Source organism: Neodiprion lecontei, chromosome 3, assembly GCF_021901455.1.
Source record: "Neodiprion lecontei isolate iyNeoLeco1 chromosome 3, iyNeoLeco1.1, whole genome shotgun sequence".
NCBI classification, from domain to species: Eukaryota; Metazoa; Arthropoda; class Insecta; order Hymenoptera; family Diprionidae; genus Neodiprion; species Neodiprion lecontei.
Window position 1 is genome coordinate 17,256,421 of NC_060262.1, and position 19,762 is coordinate 17,276,182.

Genomic DNA, 19,762 nt, shown 5'->3' on the forward strand with positions numbered 1-19,762 from the left:
GACAGTTGTTTCGTCAGGTCAACCAACTGTCCGTAACTGTCAAAATTTTTAAGGTTACATACATCGCGGCGACGAACTGTTATCTGAAATTGTGACGGTTGGTCCACCTGACAAAACAACCGCTTTTGCTCTAGAATTTTACCGCATGCGCGTTACGCCATTTGACCGTTAGAAAATCACTCTGTATACTGAAAGAATATTTTGATAAATAATTTCTACAAGTTATTTTGAATAAGACGTCTGTTTGACCAACGGACTTGCATCTCTGTTAGCTGAGTGTGTGCCAAATTTCTAAAAATTAGGCTACACGTCGCCATAAAAATAATCGCTAATCGTTTTAAGATTGCGTCAAACATGAATTTTCGTTGCAATTATTATAATTAGTACATTCTGTATTTATAGCATGAATAATTATAATTCTATGTCGAATCAATACTGTTACAATATAATGGGAGTTTGAAACAAAGATTTTCTTTCAAGTTTGGAATTTTTCCAATTGAGTGTTTTCAGAATAACATGATTATTAGAGACACCATATCTGGGATCATCTCTGCATATTGTACAACTGTAGCTGTTGCTACAAAATACAGGGTAGTTTTTTTTTCTGTCATCAAACTTTTACGCTAATATACATTGGAGTATATGATACAAGCTAATTATTATAATTAATAATATTGCGAAATGAATAACCCGACATCATGATGGAAAGCTAAAACTTCATACCGTATATACAATGTACATGGGATGCATTTTGCGAAAGCTGTAGCAGACGCGCGGCCGGATCTCGCGGCGTTTTTTCTTCTGGTGAATCAAGTCCGAGCAGTTCCGTTTACAGAACTCGATCTTGTCTTTGAAAAGTATACCCAGTATCCATACTTATAAGTATACAATTTTATATCCCAGTGAGTGGTAATTCCGGCGTATTTTATTTTAATTTATTTCTGAATGTTTGAATGAATGTGTAATTTTTATTATTTTGACGATGGACAGGATTTAAAGAGTTTTTATATCTTATTTATATTTCATTTACATTTTATTTATATTTTATTTACATTCCCTTCATATTTTATTTATATTTTAGTTATATTCCATTTATATTTTGTTTATGTTATGCATATTTCATTTATATTTGATTTATTAAATTCATAGTCAATGTCGTATTTATTATCGTTCTCGTCATTTTTTTTTTGTAAGCCTGTCGATTTTTTTCATTTACTTTTTTTTATTTGACCAATGACTCAAATTCTTACCCGTCCCCTTATTTAAATTTGTTTTTGACCTGCTACACTAATCTCAATATATGCAAAAACAACAACAAAAACAATTATTTACAATTACTACAGAAGAAATTATGTATTTATATTATTTTCGGAACATGTGATTTAACTAGAATTCAAATTTACCTCCATTCCTGAAAACTTTTTTGAAGAATTGCCTTTTTTTTTTTGCATAACGCAGTTTAACGAGGAACTTGGCATAAAAGACTTTCCATATCATTTTTCTTCACTGACAGTGAATTTTGTCGCGTAAGACCTGAAAATCAAATTTACTTTTTTTTTGGCTAGAGATTATTTGGAAGAAAGATTTCAATGTAATTTTCATGCGAAGTATGTATATTATACAGAGAAATGAAAATTTCAGACCTCAGCTGCCGTACTTTCAAAGTTATAATGAAGTTTTGGCACAATTAAAACTCGCCAAGAATAAAAATTCTTTGTAAATATCATCGGAATAATTCTACATAGATATTTCTATTTGCAATTTCATACTTCTTGAACACTGCAAAAATAAAATTTCGTTTCACGAAACAATAATATTTCCGTAATTGAATTATTAGCTACCATTAATTACGGGAATATAATTTTTCTAACGTTGTTCCAGCATGATACTAAAAAGTTTTCATGAATATCTTTGTTTGGCTTTGCACGTAAAATTGCACCATTTGCGGGATTTTCGCGTCAATGACACGTGAGCTTTGATAATAGTCGATAATAAGAAACATTTCACTCGGTCGGTAACAAATGTGACTATTGAATAGCATTCTCTCAAAGGATGGTTATGGAAAGAGTGAATTGCTAACGATAGAATGGCGCGTCGTCTGCTATAGTTTAATGCGCATGCGCTACAATTCAAGAGCAGTTGTTTGTCAGGGCGACCAACCGTCATGAACGTAACCACAAAAATTTTGACAGTAGTTGCTCGTAGTTTTATCCAGCACCGACAGCTGTGAAAATTTTCGAGTTTACGTTCATGACGGTTGGTCGCCGTGGCAAAACAACTACTCTCTTTTAAGCTATAGCAAATGACGGACCATTCTGTCCTTGGCAATTCACTACGTATATCAAGACTATGGTATATTTTTTGTATTTTAAAAATAGCAAAATATAAAACGGCACGCAAAATGTCGCTAATTATATTTTTAATAAAAATAATTACTGACATACCCTGACTTTACGATGTGCGAAAAGAAGTTGATATTTCTCTTAATTTCGGTGAATTTCGTATGCTAGCTCGAACGTATTTTCCATATAATTCATCGAATAAATTAATTTTGTATGTTAATTGGCAGGTATACAAAAAATTAACTATACCTTACGGTCGGTAAAAACTGGCTACCATGAAATCCTTCCTTACGGTCTACGTTACGATAAATATAATTTTTATATTCCCAAATGAGTATCCCGTTTTAGCTTGGAATCAAACTGCACTTGCCTGGTATTTGTAACGCTATCAAAATAGCGTTATAAAAAGTTGAAGATTTACAGTTAAAAGTGAAGAAACTACGACGTATTGTTGGTGTGGTGCGATTTCTTTAGTCAATCACATCTGTAGCGAACTATAATGTATAATATTCCGTAGGCCTGCATGAGTGCTAATAAAGGTACAATAAAACACAGGGCAAGCAACTGTCATTTTAGTCTGTGAAAATAACAGAGGCCTAATTCGCACGACAAGAAGCGTTATGGTAATCATGAATACATGTATGTATAGGAAGTGAAGCGAAAAAAACGCTCGCAGAGCGCACCGAGAAACAGTTACATGACGTATAGTCGCGGATTACGATCCTAACTGTTCTCAACTTTATATTCGAATATTTGAAAATACCACTGAGAAAGCAGTGTTATAGGTATACGCTTGCTACCTAAATATATTCAGCTGGAAAAATCGTTGTACTTTTCAGTAGATTTGAATTAAGAATTTCATTTAAGAATTCGTGGGACGTACAGTCACGTAAAAAAGTATCGAGACGAACACGTGACGAAACAAAGAGCTGAAATGATCAACTTGAGTTAATTATAACTCCGGATAAAAAAAGATAACCCGAGCTTAAACATTAACTGAACGTATTTATTTTCGTCTTTTATTGTACCGTAACACATAAGTGGGTGAAAAATACACATTGACGAATCGATCATTGCTGTAGGCTTTAATGAATAAAACTTTAATTTCCGTTAAAACTCGAAAAAGTGCAGAAACCCCGAATTCAAGTCTTTTTAGCGATAAATCATAAAATGTGGAAACGATGAGAGCCTGTCTATTATAGTATTTCCTTTTTCGATTAGTTGGAATAATTAACGTTATTTATTATATTAATTTAGGTCATTACTAATATTTTTAGTGTGGTGAACCCAGTAAAACATTGTATAATACAATAAGCCGCATCGAATTTATAATATTTTCTTTTTTTTTACTGTGATTTCAACCGAATTTTCATAAAACAAAAAATTTCCAGAACAAACGAATAACTCTTCAAATCATAAGTGAGTATGGAAATAAGGTTGACTATTAAAATGAATAGTAATTTTCTTTCGACATCCTAACGAAGTTTTGAAAACTTGATTTTCAATTATTTAATCGAGGCTTTTGTAAACGGACAAGCTTTAAGGTTTTAATATTTGTTACTTAAAATTGATTCCTTACGTAAAATGAAAAAAAGGACGAGTTTAGGAATACTTCTCATCCCATTACTTAAAAAAGTTCCAACAGACTGAAAAATTGAGAGGGTTAAGGAGTTGATTTAAACGTCGACGAATATATTTCCAAATATCGAAATCCACGAATCTCAAACTCGAACAGGGACTTAACAGCCCCATTCCATACACAATTATGAACAAAACTACACGAACGCATTTTCATTTGACGCATAAATAAAGAAATTGCATGGATTCTGCGAACCTACAATTGCGGTTTCGTAGAATCCGTGCCATCTGTTTATTTCTACGTAAAATGAAAATGCATCGGTGTGTTTTGTTTTATAATTGAGTACAGAATCGGGATATTAAACCCTTTTTTGCGTTTCAGATACGTGGACTTGGATATTTGGAGGTACGTGCGTAAACGTCGAAATCGGAACATGGCACCCACGTAAAACTGGTTTATTTTCCATAGAATGTCCCGTACGAAAAAATCTCCACAATTATGAGTGTAATCAACAAAGCGTCTACTTTTGTTGTTTACGAACGGAGTTCATGATGTAAAAACGGTTTTCGACTTCCCAGAAGCAGCCGCTGTCCGCGGACGTACGAAATGAATATAGTTGCAATGCGCTTTGCCTTCCATATGGAGTGGCAGCACACATCACACGCGCACACATGCAGAGTGCTCTAAAGATCAACGACACGTGGTACAGTCCCGTGTGAAAATGGCGGTTCTCCGCGCTCTCTGTTCGGTGGACTGAAAAGCGGATACGCGCCATGCGGGGAGTTAATCACCGATTAGTTATGAGCCGCGTTAGACTCCAGGGCCTGATCGTGTAGGAGCAGGGTATATAATGCACGAGATATTTTATCAAGAGTATGATAATACCGGTGACATCGGTACGGAAACGTGCATGAAAGGTTAAAATTCGAAGAAAATACAAATGTGATGAGAGTAGCTATTTAATGTAATTGCAATGGTCGACACCACATTTTTTGATTGTTAACTTTGAATCTGTTTCTTTGGTTAAAACATTATTTTAGTAGTCTAATAACAGTTTCCAACTGGATGATGTAGCCAGTCTTTACCGGCTGAGTACAACGACACTGTTTTTGACGATTATCCAAGCCTGATGTGAAAATGCCGCTGAACGCAACGCTACATGCAATGCCGAACGGAAATATCCAAAGCTTTTTCACTTCATGCGGGACAAATACCAAGAAATGTATTCCTGTTATCGAATTATGTGCCGCTGATTATAAGGATACATTTCCTGGCTTTATTCTTGCAGCAAAAAAAAAAGCTCTCTACAAAAATATACTTCGAATTTTTTTTTTTAAACGGAAAATTTTGCCAACCGAAGACGTTTAACGATGAATTATCACATAAAATTAACTTTCGAGACTGATGACTTTTGAACCGTTTGAGCTACGGATATCGATCACAGGATACTTTTGTAGGAAATTCAATTCACTACGAAATGCTACCAGAATTAAGTCCGTATAATTGAATCTGGCTAATCGTAAGCTGGCAAGAAATTAAAAAGAAACTCGATATTTTCTCTGGTTAATTTGAACGGAAAAACTTGGAATCCGGGAGCGACTTTCTAAAGTTCGATTAACGATAAGAGATATCTTTCCGCGAGGATTCTTTCGCTATTTAAAACAAAGTCTCGAGGTGAGAGCTAAGTAAAATATTGCTTCCGAAAGAAACACACTCATACTTAATACTTATATACTGTGTATTTCTCGATCCTCCGCCTCTCTGGTCATACTTTGTGACTGTAGAGTGACCGACTAGCCGCGGTCACTCGCTCTAGGTGACTAATGCCTCGTAACCGTCAACTATAAATGCAAACAGAAAGCACAGGTTGATAACCGTTACTAGCGACTATCAGGGACTGGTTAGTCACTGGTAAGGAAATCATGTTTCAATATATGTAGATCAACCCTCGAATTCGGTATTCAACTGTTTGTCTGCATGATTTCTATTCAATTCTCCGTTGCCGTTCGTATCTAGTCATAAATTTTTAAAAATTATTTAATCTTCATCGAAGCCTTGTATCACAAAATAACGAGTGATTCTGCAGAAAATTTTGAAACGAAAGATTTTCGCCGTTCAAAGTGAAAAAGGTTCGTTCATTCTTCAAATACTCCACAGGTATAGGAATTTGTGTATTCAAGGAAATGAGAAATCTGCCCAGGTATTCTTTGGACCAGCAAAATCGACTACAGGTCTCAGCATTGGTTTCATTTCTTTGCCATTGCCCTAAACCTTCAATACTTTATGTACCTAAATTCTGTCTTCGTATTTAATCGCATTAACGTTGTGCATAAATTTTTAAAAGAAAAGTGAGTGTTGAAATTATTCCAACTAGTATACATGCTTAAAATACCATATGTAATAGAAAGGTCCGTATTAAAATTGAAAAATTTTTAACATTGATTTTCCGCTTCTCTCTTCTCTTGACTATTCTACAGTAATCTTGAACCGACGGGTACTAATTGAAACATACCGACTGAGTTACAGGTGTTTACAGATTCTTACGTAGATTGAAAAATATTTTCAAGTTCATGATGATACTTCCGTGAATCAACACAACGTATGTGTGAATGAGAACCGACTCAATTTCAAAACTACTCATTGTCAGCATTTCGATACCTCACGAGGTTAAGGTTCCTAACATTATTGTGATGATCAGACATTGGATTACATTTATGTGCGTGTTTGCATGTGCAGATGCCTGCAACGCGATATTTATAACGTTATTGCATAATTTAGTACTTTCTTGCCGATGATGCTTATTTTAGTAGCGACAAGTGTAGAAGTGTAGGGTCTTGAGGCAATTAAGAAGATTGACGTATATATCAACGGCACAGGTCAAATCTTGTCTCAAGAAATATCTCTAGAAATGGCGCCAAATTTAAAGTTATGTCCAGTAACGTCAGTTGACGCAGAGAGCTCGTTTTCGGCCTACAAATTAATATTAAGTGACAAACGACACAAATTTGCTCTATAAAGTCCAGAAAAATATGTGATTGTGTATTGTCACAAGAATTATAATTGAATGATTAGTATTATTAGTAAAAATAAACAAAAATCCAAATAAAATATAATATAATCCGATATGTAGCGATGATACAATTTTCGGAAAAATTATCATTTCGAAAAACCGTAATACAGCAGAACGTACTCATATTTTGTGAACTCAACTGCCCTGTATAATTGATAAAAATATATTTTTTATAACGCGAACATGGCTTACGCGTTTTTCAAGCGTGGTTTCCGTACGCAAAGTACCCGTTTCTATGACGGTAGCGCGAGTTTGCGAATGCCCATGCGCGCAGTACAAAAGTATTAATTCCTAGAAGTTAAAAGCGGTCTTTTCTGTACTGCGCGCATGCGCCGACGGAAAGGTATCTGACATTACGCGACCCTGATCTCAATTTCGTGCTTCGTGAGAAAATTCGCAACATACTTTTGTCGTATAAAGAATCGTGTGCAACAAGGAGGCAACGGTTTTCCACTTTCGTCTTTGGCTCGTCTACGACTCATATTGCAAACTTACGGACCACCCAAAAAGACCGAGTTTGCCTCCTGGTTACACAATGTACTAATTCTCAAAGCTTTCGTGAACCAGTTACTTTTTATGAGTGAACGTGAATTGATTCCTCAAATCCGCAAGTCCCAGAAGCATTAGCGTATCTTGAATCAGATATCTGAGTTGATATTTTCATGGACGAAACGCGTTTGTCTGGGAACGGTTGTGAAGACAAATAAAAAATAAAAAAAAAAAAAACAAATAGTCAAAATAAAAATGGGTGAAGATAAAGTTTTCTTTGTTTCTTGAGTTCAACCTGCGGATAAACACTTTATATGCTTACAATATTCCACTTATGAGATTATATCTTCATATATTATATCGGGCTAAGCGAATACTTCTAAGCACGGTAATCGAGCATAAAAGACATCCTTGTTCCCCCGTGGAGGAATAAGATTCTCGTAGTTGATTTCCACGCATATGAAAGATACGTGCATCAAATAGCATCGACATATCAGTATATAATACTGTATATCAGTGACAATGAGGATGAGAGATAAAACATTAAAGTAGGCTGAAATACATACATACTGCGAAGCAATTTGAAGCTTATTAAAATACGCAACTCGGCTTATACACCACGTCTCGGTTACGAAAGATATGGCATAAGCTGGTACAGGTATAATATACACACAGGGAATAAGCATTTCTATATACATATATAGTGGCAAGTTCCGCCCGCGTGGCATTGTGCATAACCATGTAGAGGTAACCGCATACTGACGATAAGTATACCCACTATGTTACGGTCATGTGTACACATTGCGAAATTGGCATTTGTTCTACTTTTTGCCGGCGTCACAAACTTCCCGAAACGAATTATGCCCCAGACATTTACCTTGTATGTATGTATAAGTACGGAGAATGCCATGAATCTCGATTGAATACCGTGACTTCTGGATACCAATGAATATCGATTTTCACAGATTCGATAGCTTGTCGAGTTATTACGAACAACTTATCTTTCTCAAGATAGATTCACCTACCCAGAGAAATTTTTAGTCTTTCTTACTACAGTATTTAATATTTATTCATTTTTATTTTTTTTTTTTATTGTTGCCATAATAGAAAAATATATTTCTGGAAGGGTCAAAATGACGATGAGTTCTGTAGCTGTAACCAAAAAATCTAGCATCTGTTATGTACTATTCGTTTTTGTAATGGCCACTCGTACTGCATATATTACCTCGTAACTGTGCGATAATTTGATTTCGGTGAAAAATGTAGTTGAATGAACAAAGAGATTTGATGTTAGTAATAACCGAAGGATGTGTATTATTTAGGACCATAATCATACTAATTGTAAATAGGGTTATTTGTGTAAAAATTTTCCTGTAATCTCAGCAATATTCAAACCGTTATTGTAACGATATACAATTTTATCGGGAATATTGATGATGAGGCTGAAGTTAGTAACGTTAACGTAACGAAACGAAACATCAGAAAAAAATCATTATTGCCCACTTTTAGAATCAATTTCAAGGAGTTGGCTTTGCAAAATATGGGTAAATTTTATTTATCATGGTTTACTAAATTTCAGAAATTCCGAGAGGTGCGAAGTCAAGATTTTTTCTAAACGTGCATCGTTACAATAACGATATTAACGTGATTCTAATAAATTCTAGTAATCACAGCAAATGAAATTTTTCTCAATGTTATCAGCGTAGCGATCGTAGGTACGTAAAAATATGAAAAAAAGCGATTGTCTTCGATAGAGATGATACGGAAAACTGTTGACATCCATATGTGTTAGTATATGTTATCGTTCGAAAGCTGTGCATACAATACATGCTATATTATAAAATTTAAGCCTTTCCTCTTACATCTCGTGTTTTGTATAACGACTATATAATTATACGAGCAATAAAAGTTTGTCGCGATAGCTTACGGTATTCTTCAGCTCTCAGAAAAAATTTCCCATGATTCATTCGGTTAACATGACTCATTTCTGTGGCAATTTTTTCCTGTTTTCCTGCTCAGGCACGCCTTTCTTTTTAATCGTAACTTCGAAGTAAAATATGAGCAAAAAATATACTTTGTTACCTAGTTATTTATAATGATATTGCTATCGTCTAATTATTGTAGTATCGATGGTGAGAGCTCACCGAAATTGGATCAATCAAAGATACTTAAAATCAATGAACTCTAAAATCCATTGAACTTTGTTTTATTGCTAAAATGTTTTATACACGTGTGAAAATACGTTACAGGTATAAACGTATAAATTATAGACAGATGCGTTATACTCGTATACGGGTATGTAAAAGTGATATTATGTATATGCACGTATGGAATGAAAAAAAAGATACTATTGTAACAATATCAGGGAATTGTGTGTCTTTTTTGTGACTTCCAACTTTTGTCTCCAAGTACTTTTTGTGGTAATAAAAAGCAGCTTTGATGGAGCAAACTCTGCTGCGGAGAAATTTTCACCGTTCAAATTTTGGACAAGGCCATTGAACAATAATCTTCTCGACGATCGTTTATTAACATGTGCATACGTGTAGTGAACGAGAAAAGTTTGACAAAAAGCGTCGATAATTATTTTGGTTAGTATATTCCTGCAGAGTGAAGGAACCGAATATAGTACATATTATGTATGCATGACAAAAAGAAGTAGCCCTGGTAGTAATGAATTGTTAGGCAAAGTGAGCCAAGTAGAAATGCTAGCTTTCCTGCATCGTCATTTTCCTGTTTTTCTACTCCTTTTTGTTCGACCCTGAAAGCAGCTAGGATGCCGATAGATCGACTCTCGTTCAACCCTGACTAATTCGTCATGCTTGAGCAACGGAGGAAACGCTAACAAACGGAATCCTATAAAAGGCTGTGTAACAATTTTCGCTTTGTCGACGGTATTGAATTAGAGTCAGTTGCGTAATTATTAAGGCACGCACTTCAACTTGAAAATTTAAAAACCTTATGAATATCTGATTACAATACAAAAAAAAAACCTTCTACACATTTGCATAACTAACGTGCCATGTTATATTGATTTCTTTTCAGGGTTAAAAAACTATGGAAATAAACATTCATTTTATGAACACAATTTCATACGGAGTATGAAGTATATTAAAAAATATTTCAATATCGAATGAAATCTATTGCAAACTTAATTACTCGAAAATCACTCTAAATTTGGAAAATAATAATTTTCCATCTCCATGTGTATTTCGTTATATTATCGTTACGAGCTGTCAGCCTCATTGCAACAAAGAGACCGGATTGTAATTCCGTGAGAACAATATTCCCTATAAATTCAGAAAATACTCAATTGACTGTGACGAAGCTATAGAGAGAAAAAATTATTATGTCTGAAATGCCACAACCACGTCCTTTATTCAACTGATATGAATCAGGAGTTGTCGGTTTCTCTGCAAATTCTCTATCGATCAACTGCAACACACTCTCAGTAATACTGACGTATTTTCGAAGTAAGGTGTATTTTTCGTGATTTAAAACCTACGCGTATCACCTTTATTGATTGTCAACCGAACAGCTGAATAGGTAACATCTTTTGCTGTTTTGGGTTTCATTTACAAACAGAGAGAGCCGTTATCATCTCTAGAATAATTGAACTCTCCTCGCAGAAGGTGTCCATTACTGTAACAATTCGGCACGTCGATTTTCAATCGAGCTGAATTCCAGCCGACTGACCCCGAAGCTGCACATACGCAACGTCCAATTATCCGAAACCGTTATTTCATAATTCTGTTTTTACCATCTGGGTCCCGGTAACAGTCGTCGGTACGACGATAAATCAACCGTTTTCAGAAACCGTTAGAAGAGAGATTTCGCTCCCTGCGTGTAAGAGGTACATGCCCACCCATACACACGACGAGGACAAACTGGTTGAAAACAAGCTTCACCGAGGCGCATCCATACGCGTATAGATTCACTTCCATGCGCGCGTATGGCCCTGCTATACATGCACGGGGTTAAAATCAATACGTGAACAGGTTGCAGCCGAGGCTAGGAGGCGGTGAGGATTAAAAAAAAGTGGCGAAATCACAGGACAAAGGAAGAGGAACAGTAAAGAAAGGAAGAGAACGCAGCTACCGAAGACAGCGAACGACGCGTTTCCGCGACTGACAACGGACAACCGCTTCGTCGGGCCTCTTGACAGCTATCTTGTTTACCAACAATCCAGCCATTTTTACGCCCGCCGCCCTTCGAGGGCGTATCCGAGCGTCTGCAGGGGTTGCGAAGGGAACTGAACGCGCGGATCGTGCGACTCACCCTCGGGGTAGGCCTGCTTGCTCTGTATGAGGTCGATGAACATGTTCGTCACGTTGTACAGCTGACCCATTCCCTTCGGGTTGAACTTGGTCGAGGCGGCGTAGGCCGTCCCCGTTGTGTTTATCGTCGAGTAGGTAACCGCAGCCTCGGAGGCCATTATCTCGTCCAGCTGACGGTCGAAGTCCTCGTTTATGTCGCGCATCTTCATCGGGAAGCTCTTCTGCGCCCCGATTGGGGCCGCGAGTATCGATAGTATCACCACTTTGGCAACAAACCCCCTCGCAAGGCGGATGACACCACGAACGAATCCGGCGGCGGCCATCGCGACCACTTTTAACTACGACTGGCGGCCGAGACGCGCCGCGAGCGACTAGCCTGACAGTCTCGACTCGAGTCATCATTTCGCTGGACGACGGAACGCGCGAAACGGACCAATCCGACCAATCCCCCCAGCGCGGCGGCTTCTGCACTCGATGCACGACAATGCACGATTCGATCTTCTTTGCGGTCGCCAATCGCTGTAGAACTGCGTTTAACTCAGCACGTTGCGTTGTGTCGGTTTTCAATCAATGCGTTAACTTTGCGACAAATGGGAACCGAGATGCTGCGAAGAAGCGAGCTGCTTCGTTCGATCGGTCAATTTTTCCCTCGACCTCGCCTTTCGCATGTTCTTCTTGTCTGTTTTTTTATTTACGATTTTTCGTTACAGCAGTAACTCTTACCAACCGAGTCAGGTTTGCATTGTATGTATACGCACATTTGGAAGGCAATGGTATCGGCACGGTTGACAAATTTTCCCAGATTCTGGAGGTAACTAGGAGTCAAATCGTATCATCTATGACACAGCACTACTTTCATGCAATATTTACGGCACAAGTGCACGCACAGTTCAAAAATTATTCGGTCATCGAGGGTCTGGGTAAGATTGTTACATATCGTTAACAATAAGAATGAATCAGCTGGACGTCTGAATCAAAATTTAGGACAGGGAACAACCGTCGAAAAAATCTACAGTAATGTTATTTGTGCTGATGATGGTGAAATCGACTAGAATAACGTTTCTATACTACGCGACAAAAATGATTCAAAGCTGATTCGAATAATACATACTAACGATAAGATACCGACGATTTGAGAAAAATTTTATGTAATTAGAGAATTCTGAATAATGAAACCCTAGTGTTTTTGATCCGACTCGAATGTTTTTGAGCTCAGTTTACTCGCTAAGTAAATCCCCATAAATTAATTGAAAACCTTTAGGAAGAGTCTTACTATACATAGTTTTGCCAAACCGCGCCGATTAATGTAATTGTTGACTAACATCTGCTGTACTGTATTGGCACAAATCTATTTTTATCCGCTCTGGAAATAACCATTTGCAAAATTTTTCGCAAGCTATCTCTACAGCTAACAAATTTATTCGAAAACATTAAATTCAAATAAAAAATACCAGAGATTAATCATTTTGGACTTTTTAATTATAAAACCTTTTCTGAAATTACAGATATTATCGGTGGTTTTATTTGAATTTCCTCCGATTTGCTTTTATTTCATAGTCCAGAAATGTGGTTTCATTAGTGTTTATTATTTTTGGCATAAATAACATTTCTAGAGGTTTGTTAAACGATTTTCTTTGCTTTTCTTAACTTTTGACATAGACGGCGCGGCCAATTCATCCTTGCGAGAATGCTATAATCAATCTTTACCAACTGCGTTAATTTTAATTTATTTTGACTCTTATAAAAGCCTACACATCACTAATGCGAAAATATCACAGTCAGCGCAATTCTACAAGTGATGCCGAATACAAATTTCTATAAAAAGCTCTAATAATGCCAAAAAATGTATTCCTGTTGTTAAATTATCACTCGTAGGAATACATTTCCTGACTTTGTTTTTGCATGAAACAAAAGTTTTTTGTTTGGCATTACATGTCGAATCGCGCTGACTGTGACAAATTTCGTCAAATTTTGAAAAAATTTGCAATAGTAACAAATATGAACCTTTGAGATTGATTTTCGATCTGATTTAGAACGACATGACTTTTTATTCCTATACACTGGATCATACTAATTAGTTTTATAATAGTAGCTATAGTAACGAAAATATGTATTTGAAAACGTAATTATACGCCATTGCGTAATTCGAGGGTTACCGTATATATGTGCTGTTGCGGGCATAATTTGAGTTTAGTTAACCCCTTGACTGTAAGTGACACACATGGGGAGAAAAAAAAGTCGTGCCACTTTTGTGTCATGACACATATGCGAGCATTTAAGAAAAATTTTTATTTTTTTACTACATCAATTTCAATGGTCGCTGAATTATAGAATAAATGTATGCAGTGTTTTTTCGAACACAAAAGTGGCACGAAAATGTCATTCTCACCTGACTGCTAACGGGTTAAACGGTTCTGATTTCTTTTGGCGAAAATTGTGTGTTGGTTTATGACAAAAGGGCATATGTCACGTGTCCTGCAAACTAAATTCATTTTTGACATGTAGCAAGACCTGTGATGGACAAAATATGCGTGTTATCATCATTATTTTCATCTCTAGTCAAGTGGTCGCGGATGTATTTTCGTGTAGCTACTTCATACTTTGAATATAAACTGATTCTTTTCTCACTGATTAACGGTTGTTTTTTATTTACTGTGTACATTGTACGTATGTATTTTCGCCAATTTTGTATCTTACTGTCACATCGTTACATGTAAGAGTTTGTAGGTATATCTAAGGACGAAGTAGTGTGAATTATTGTTTTCACGATTCTCATGTATTATGAGCTACATATACACGTTTTCACTACAGGATAAAAATTATTTATTTAACACGATTATTAATACTGTAAATTGGCGTTCTGCGCACTTGAAATAAAACATACCAATTATAAAAGTTAGAAAATACTTTTTAACACACTTGTATGAAAACTGGGGCTTTGCGTAGCAGTTGAGCGTGACGAAAAGGGTAGGGGTCAAAACTTGGAAGGGTCAATATTTAGAATGGCCGATATATCGAAATTTCGAACATGCGAAAATAAAACAACGAAAATCAAGATTTTGAACAATTCAAATTTCGATGTATGTGTCGGTTATTCTAATTATTGACCCTTCCAAGTTTTGACCCCCACTCAACAAAAGTAGCCAATTTTATCTCATAGTCAGTGTTGCAAAGATAGGTGCGCGCACGTGCAATCCCCAATTACTTCACTTTCGTCCCTAGAGGGAAGAAATTGAGCACTTGCATCCCGCAAAACTACCACGCATGTCACCACCACTTTTCATTCGCTTGTTATAAAAACTATCCTGTGTGATTCGGGGCAAAGATCGCAACTCGTGCGATTGCCAACCTCTCTTCGATCAGGCGAACCAGTCCACCACTTCGATGGACTTCACGTCCATCGTAATCGCCAACTATCGTCCCTTGTCACACAAGTTTGGCGGTAAATCATTGTTAAACAACAATTTTTCAAAAAATTTATTATTGTATTTACGTGGTTCATTTATAAAATACTGTTCTGAAACTCATCCACCACCTAAAAAAAACTGTCCTGAAGAGATATCGGTAAGTTTTGTCCAGCCATGTTATATAATTTAGCAATAATGACCGATTTTCGTAAATCCGGCGTGTCGATATAGCACTTGTTCCACAAGGCCGAGAAGGTGCAAAAAAATCAGGGTGATTCTTTTCAGCATGTACATTCAGGATTAAACTGAAAAGAATAGGTTTTCAAAAAAAACCATGTTTTTCGAGGATATAAAATTTTAGCTTATAAACAAATAGGAGTTACGCCTTAAATATTTAAGTCATTGAAAATGTTCTTCAATATTCTCATAGGTCTTAGCGAGACGCGTAATTAAAAAAAAAAATCTCAATATCATTATTACAATCGAGATACAATCATTTTTACGTTTGTTTAATTTGTTACTGTTTAAATCAACATTTTCGCGAAATTCAAGTTCGCGGGCATTCGTAATAGTGTTAGGCACAATATTTGATATTATAGAAACAGTTTTGAGCATTAATCTCATGGTAGATCATGATTGCATTCGGTCGCTCGCGCGCGGAATATACGGATGGCGGCGTCGGTGCCGCCGGGTGGCGTGGTGGAGGCCTGCGTCTCGCCACGCGGCTCCTCTCGCGCGGCGTAGTTAACTATTTTCATATCTCCCTTATAAATGTCGTAAACAAATTTTTTTTTTTTTTTTTGATTTCACGTAGTTTTTTCTCACGAATTCGAAAATGCTCATGAAAATTGATATTCTCCAAGCCTCGCGCGGCTTAGTTAACAATTTCCATATATCCCTTATAAATTGTCGTGAAAATTTTTTTTTTTTTAAATCACGTAGATTTACAATAATAAATTTTTTGAAAAATTGTTGTTTAACAGTGATTTACCGCCAAACTAATAATTCTACGTGATTTTTGCATAGGACTTATCTTGTAGATTTCATTACGGCGCACATTTTTTGTAGAAAACATTTTTCGATAAATCTCATTCCAAAGATAATAACATCAAAATAGTGACATTTGTTTATTTAAATAATTTTTTCGGCCAAAAGTCGTCATTTCGCGATTCCGCGAATTTCACACTATATTCTTTGAGGTCCAAACTACCTACAAAAAAATTGGGCGATTTGACACGGCTGTTGAATAGAACTCATGTAAATTCCGACTGGACTAAGTGGTAAACGACATTAGCACATGCGCTTGAGTGAAATTCTCAATTTTACACACTCATACTGTCTTGTTGTAAGCGCACTTTCTGATAACTTTATTTTACTTATAGTCCAGGGAAGATAGGAAATAAATCGGAAATTTTTGGAGACAGCAGATATCGAGATGCAGTTTTCTGCATTGTGTTCAGGAAGGTCCCAGGAAAACAGTCTATATCGTCTGGTGGGGCCATTTTTCGAAAAATGCATTCTGGGCCAATAAATCCATTTTGCAATTGCATAATTACTTGCAATATTATAAGAACGACTGGAAACTCGGAAAAATCGCTCGCAAATCTTACCTCGGGGGTTTTTGGGGATGCAAAATTCAACTCTGGCATTAGAATTATCCAGGGGTATAAGTTATAAGAATTTTAATTTAATATTGAATCATATTACACATATTATAAAAAAAATTGGTTCGGAAATCTTTCCTGCCTGAAAACTGGATTCGAAAAAGGCGCCAAAACTATCAAGAGAGTACAGTATCGTTACCGCGGGTACCTGCGTGAACAGAAATTTTCTGTGTCGACTGGAGAGAAAAAATATAGGACTAGAATTTGTACTTTTTAATATGTGTAATATGATTCAAGATTAAATTAAAATGTTTATAATTTATACCCCCCGATAATTCTAATGCTAGAGTTGAATTCGGCATCCCCGAAAACCCACGAGTAACGATTTTCGTTTATTTTCATGGACGCTGCAATTTTCCCCCCAATCACCCCCCCCCCCCCCCCCCGGGCGCCCCCACAGAGTCACCCCCGAACGCCCTCGGGTAATTCTAACGCCAGAATTGAATTCCCCATCCCCAAAAACCCCGGAGTAACGATTTCCGAGCGATTTTTCCGAGTTTCCAGTCGTTCTCATAATATTGCAAGTAATTATGCAATTGCAAAATGCATTTATCGGCCCAGAATGCATTTTTCGAAAAATGGCCTCACCAGACGATATACACTGTTTTCCTGGGACCTTCCTGAACACAATGCAGAAAACCGCATCTCGATATCTGCTGTCTCCAAAAATTTCTTTATTCCGGTTGATTTTGATCTAAATGCCCTGGACTATTACGGACTGTACGCACGACCAGTGATGTCATTGAGTTGAGTTCAATTTGAAGTTTGCGCGTTTAGGTTAGGTTTCGCGGACTTGGGCCAGACCCCAGACATTGCAATTCTTGGGTGTACCGTGCCCGTGTCACTGTCCCCCGACACTACGTAGCGTCAGTAGAGTCACCTGCTCGCAATACCAGATCCCTATTGGTTATATGAAGGTTAGAAACAACTGATGAGTAGATTTGGGGCGGTTGGGAGGCATAGGGGACAGAGCAGGTGACCAGGGCAAGTAGAGTCAGGGGACAGTAAGGCGGACATCCTGTTATAAGCGAATCTAGTCCAGTGTCAGGGAGCTGAGTTGGGCTCATGGACTTATGTACAGTTCTGAAAACGACTATAAAATGATAGGCACCCGTAGCCGATACAAATATTTTTACATTTTTCGCCGCTAAATGGCATTGCTTCTTTGTAGTGTGTGGCAAGGGCAGAGTAGTTTCTGCTGTCTCTCACTCTCCTGAACGAGGCACATGCGTGGAAAATAATAACGTAGCAAAGGGTAGAGGGGAGCACAGAACACCGTGGGTGCAAGACACTACTAGACCGCAGCGACCCATGTGGCGGTGAGCGAAAGGAATAGTGATGCTCGTAACAGAGTTGCACGGCTTCATTGAAATAAGGCTTCGTTTCCAGACCTGTATACCGGGACAATTTCTTGAAATTTGAGTTTTATCGTCTGTTCGTGCAGGCTGGCGATCCCGAGTTTTCAGGTGTCAAACTTTTTCTGCCGGCGATGTAGTTGATACGAATTTTCGAGGTTAGAATCTTAAATAATTCAGGTGGTGACTCGGAAAGGTTTGGGCAGCACTGTTTATAAGATCGGAAAGTTGATTCTTCAAAGAACGGTCGGGATTTAATGCTTATGCTCTTTGAAAATTTAAACGTACACATTTTGTGTACGTTGGCCCCTTGCATCGCAGACAAAAGTATCGCTGCGGGAAGATTTCGTCGACAAATGAGATTGAATTATTTGGCGCATGCGCAATTGATTTTGAAGTTTCAAGAATTTGTCTCGGTATAAGACCGTAGCTGGGCCTATGCCTTTGGACCTTTTAATTGCCTTTGATCTGCTTCTTTTAAATGACTATATTACATTCATTCGCTCCGTAAATTAAGCTTTCGTTCACAGGTGTTGGAAAAAAAAGCGTGTGTCACATACACGGATGTGTGGATGAGCAACATATAATCTGTATCTTTACAGCGCTTGCCGTGGCTCTGACAACGCATTACGTGACTTGGCGTGCGGGAGCTGCAGCAGCTATGACAATTGTTGTTGTCCGCTCCGATTGTCAAATTGTTAGTTTGTTGTGTTTTGTAATATCAACCATGTTAATGCCTGACGCTTCTAAAACGTGGTGCATGCAGTGAATATAAAAAAAAGACAACAACATTGGCAAAACCTTTCGCAACGTGTCAATGCGCACAAACTGTCACAGTCCAAAATTTGAATGGATTGTAAAGAAACCCCCCCGCCGCCACCGTTAGTCGACCATACATTGTGCATCAGTACTGTGAGTGCTAAAAAGAGCTAAAAATCAACGCAGGTTTTGCTGCATGGAGATCGGTCTCCTTCCCTCTTACTCCTTGTTTTTTAGGCGACCACCAATAACTTTTTTAACCACCCACACACGGAGACTACGCGCGGAGCACGAACTCAAATGGGTGAATTGATAAAACTTGTCACAATAATTGTTCATATTAGGTTTATTTTTTGTACATCTAGCGTCGCTAGTGTTCCTTTTGTACCGAAGTGTTATTGGTTCCAGGGATGCTTAAGATCGAGTAATAAATGATTTTGCAATGCGATTCGTAGAAAGGTTTCACACTGTCTTCGGTGCATACGGAACACTAGTGGCATTTTATTTCAGGCAGCTATTTGTTTACGTGGAGTTCGTGCTCCTTTTTTAGTTTCCGTAGACCCACATTTTACGCATACAGTAGACTAGACCCCAAACTAACCGGGCTGCTCGGAACCGAAGAACCTACGGATAAGTGAAATTACGATTAATCCGAATTATCAGTAATTTCCGATCGATCGATGAACTATTGCCGAGCATGAGACGCAATCTCAGAGTCGTGTCACAATTATAATTATACAGGTCTGCAAGAAAATCATACTTAAAAAAAAATAATATTATAGATACGAAGGTTTTAATGTGCCGAATCTATCTAATATCTGCT

General features: G+C 37.3%; 1 protein-coding gene across 8 annotated transcripts in view; it reads right to left on the minus strand.

The window, feature by feature from the left end:
• LOC107219509 (prominin-like protein) overlaps nt 1–12,125 on the minus strand; it is a 55,191-nt gene extending 43,066 nt beyond the window's left edge. For all 8 annotated transcript variants that reach the window (XR_006903500.1, XM_015657752.2, XM_015657751.2 and 5 more), the window contains exon 1: nt 11,756–12,125. Coding sequence is in view for 7 of the 8 variants with exons in the window: in XM_015657752.2 (XP_015513238.1) it covers nt 11,756–12,077 (322 nt within the window). In the remaining variant the exon portion in view is untranslated. The remainder of the gene's footprint in view (nt 1–11,755) is intronic.
• Nucleotides 12,126–19,762: the final 7,637 nt, after the last annotated feature.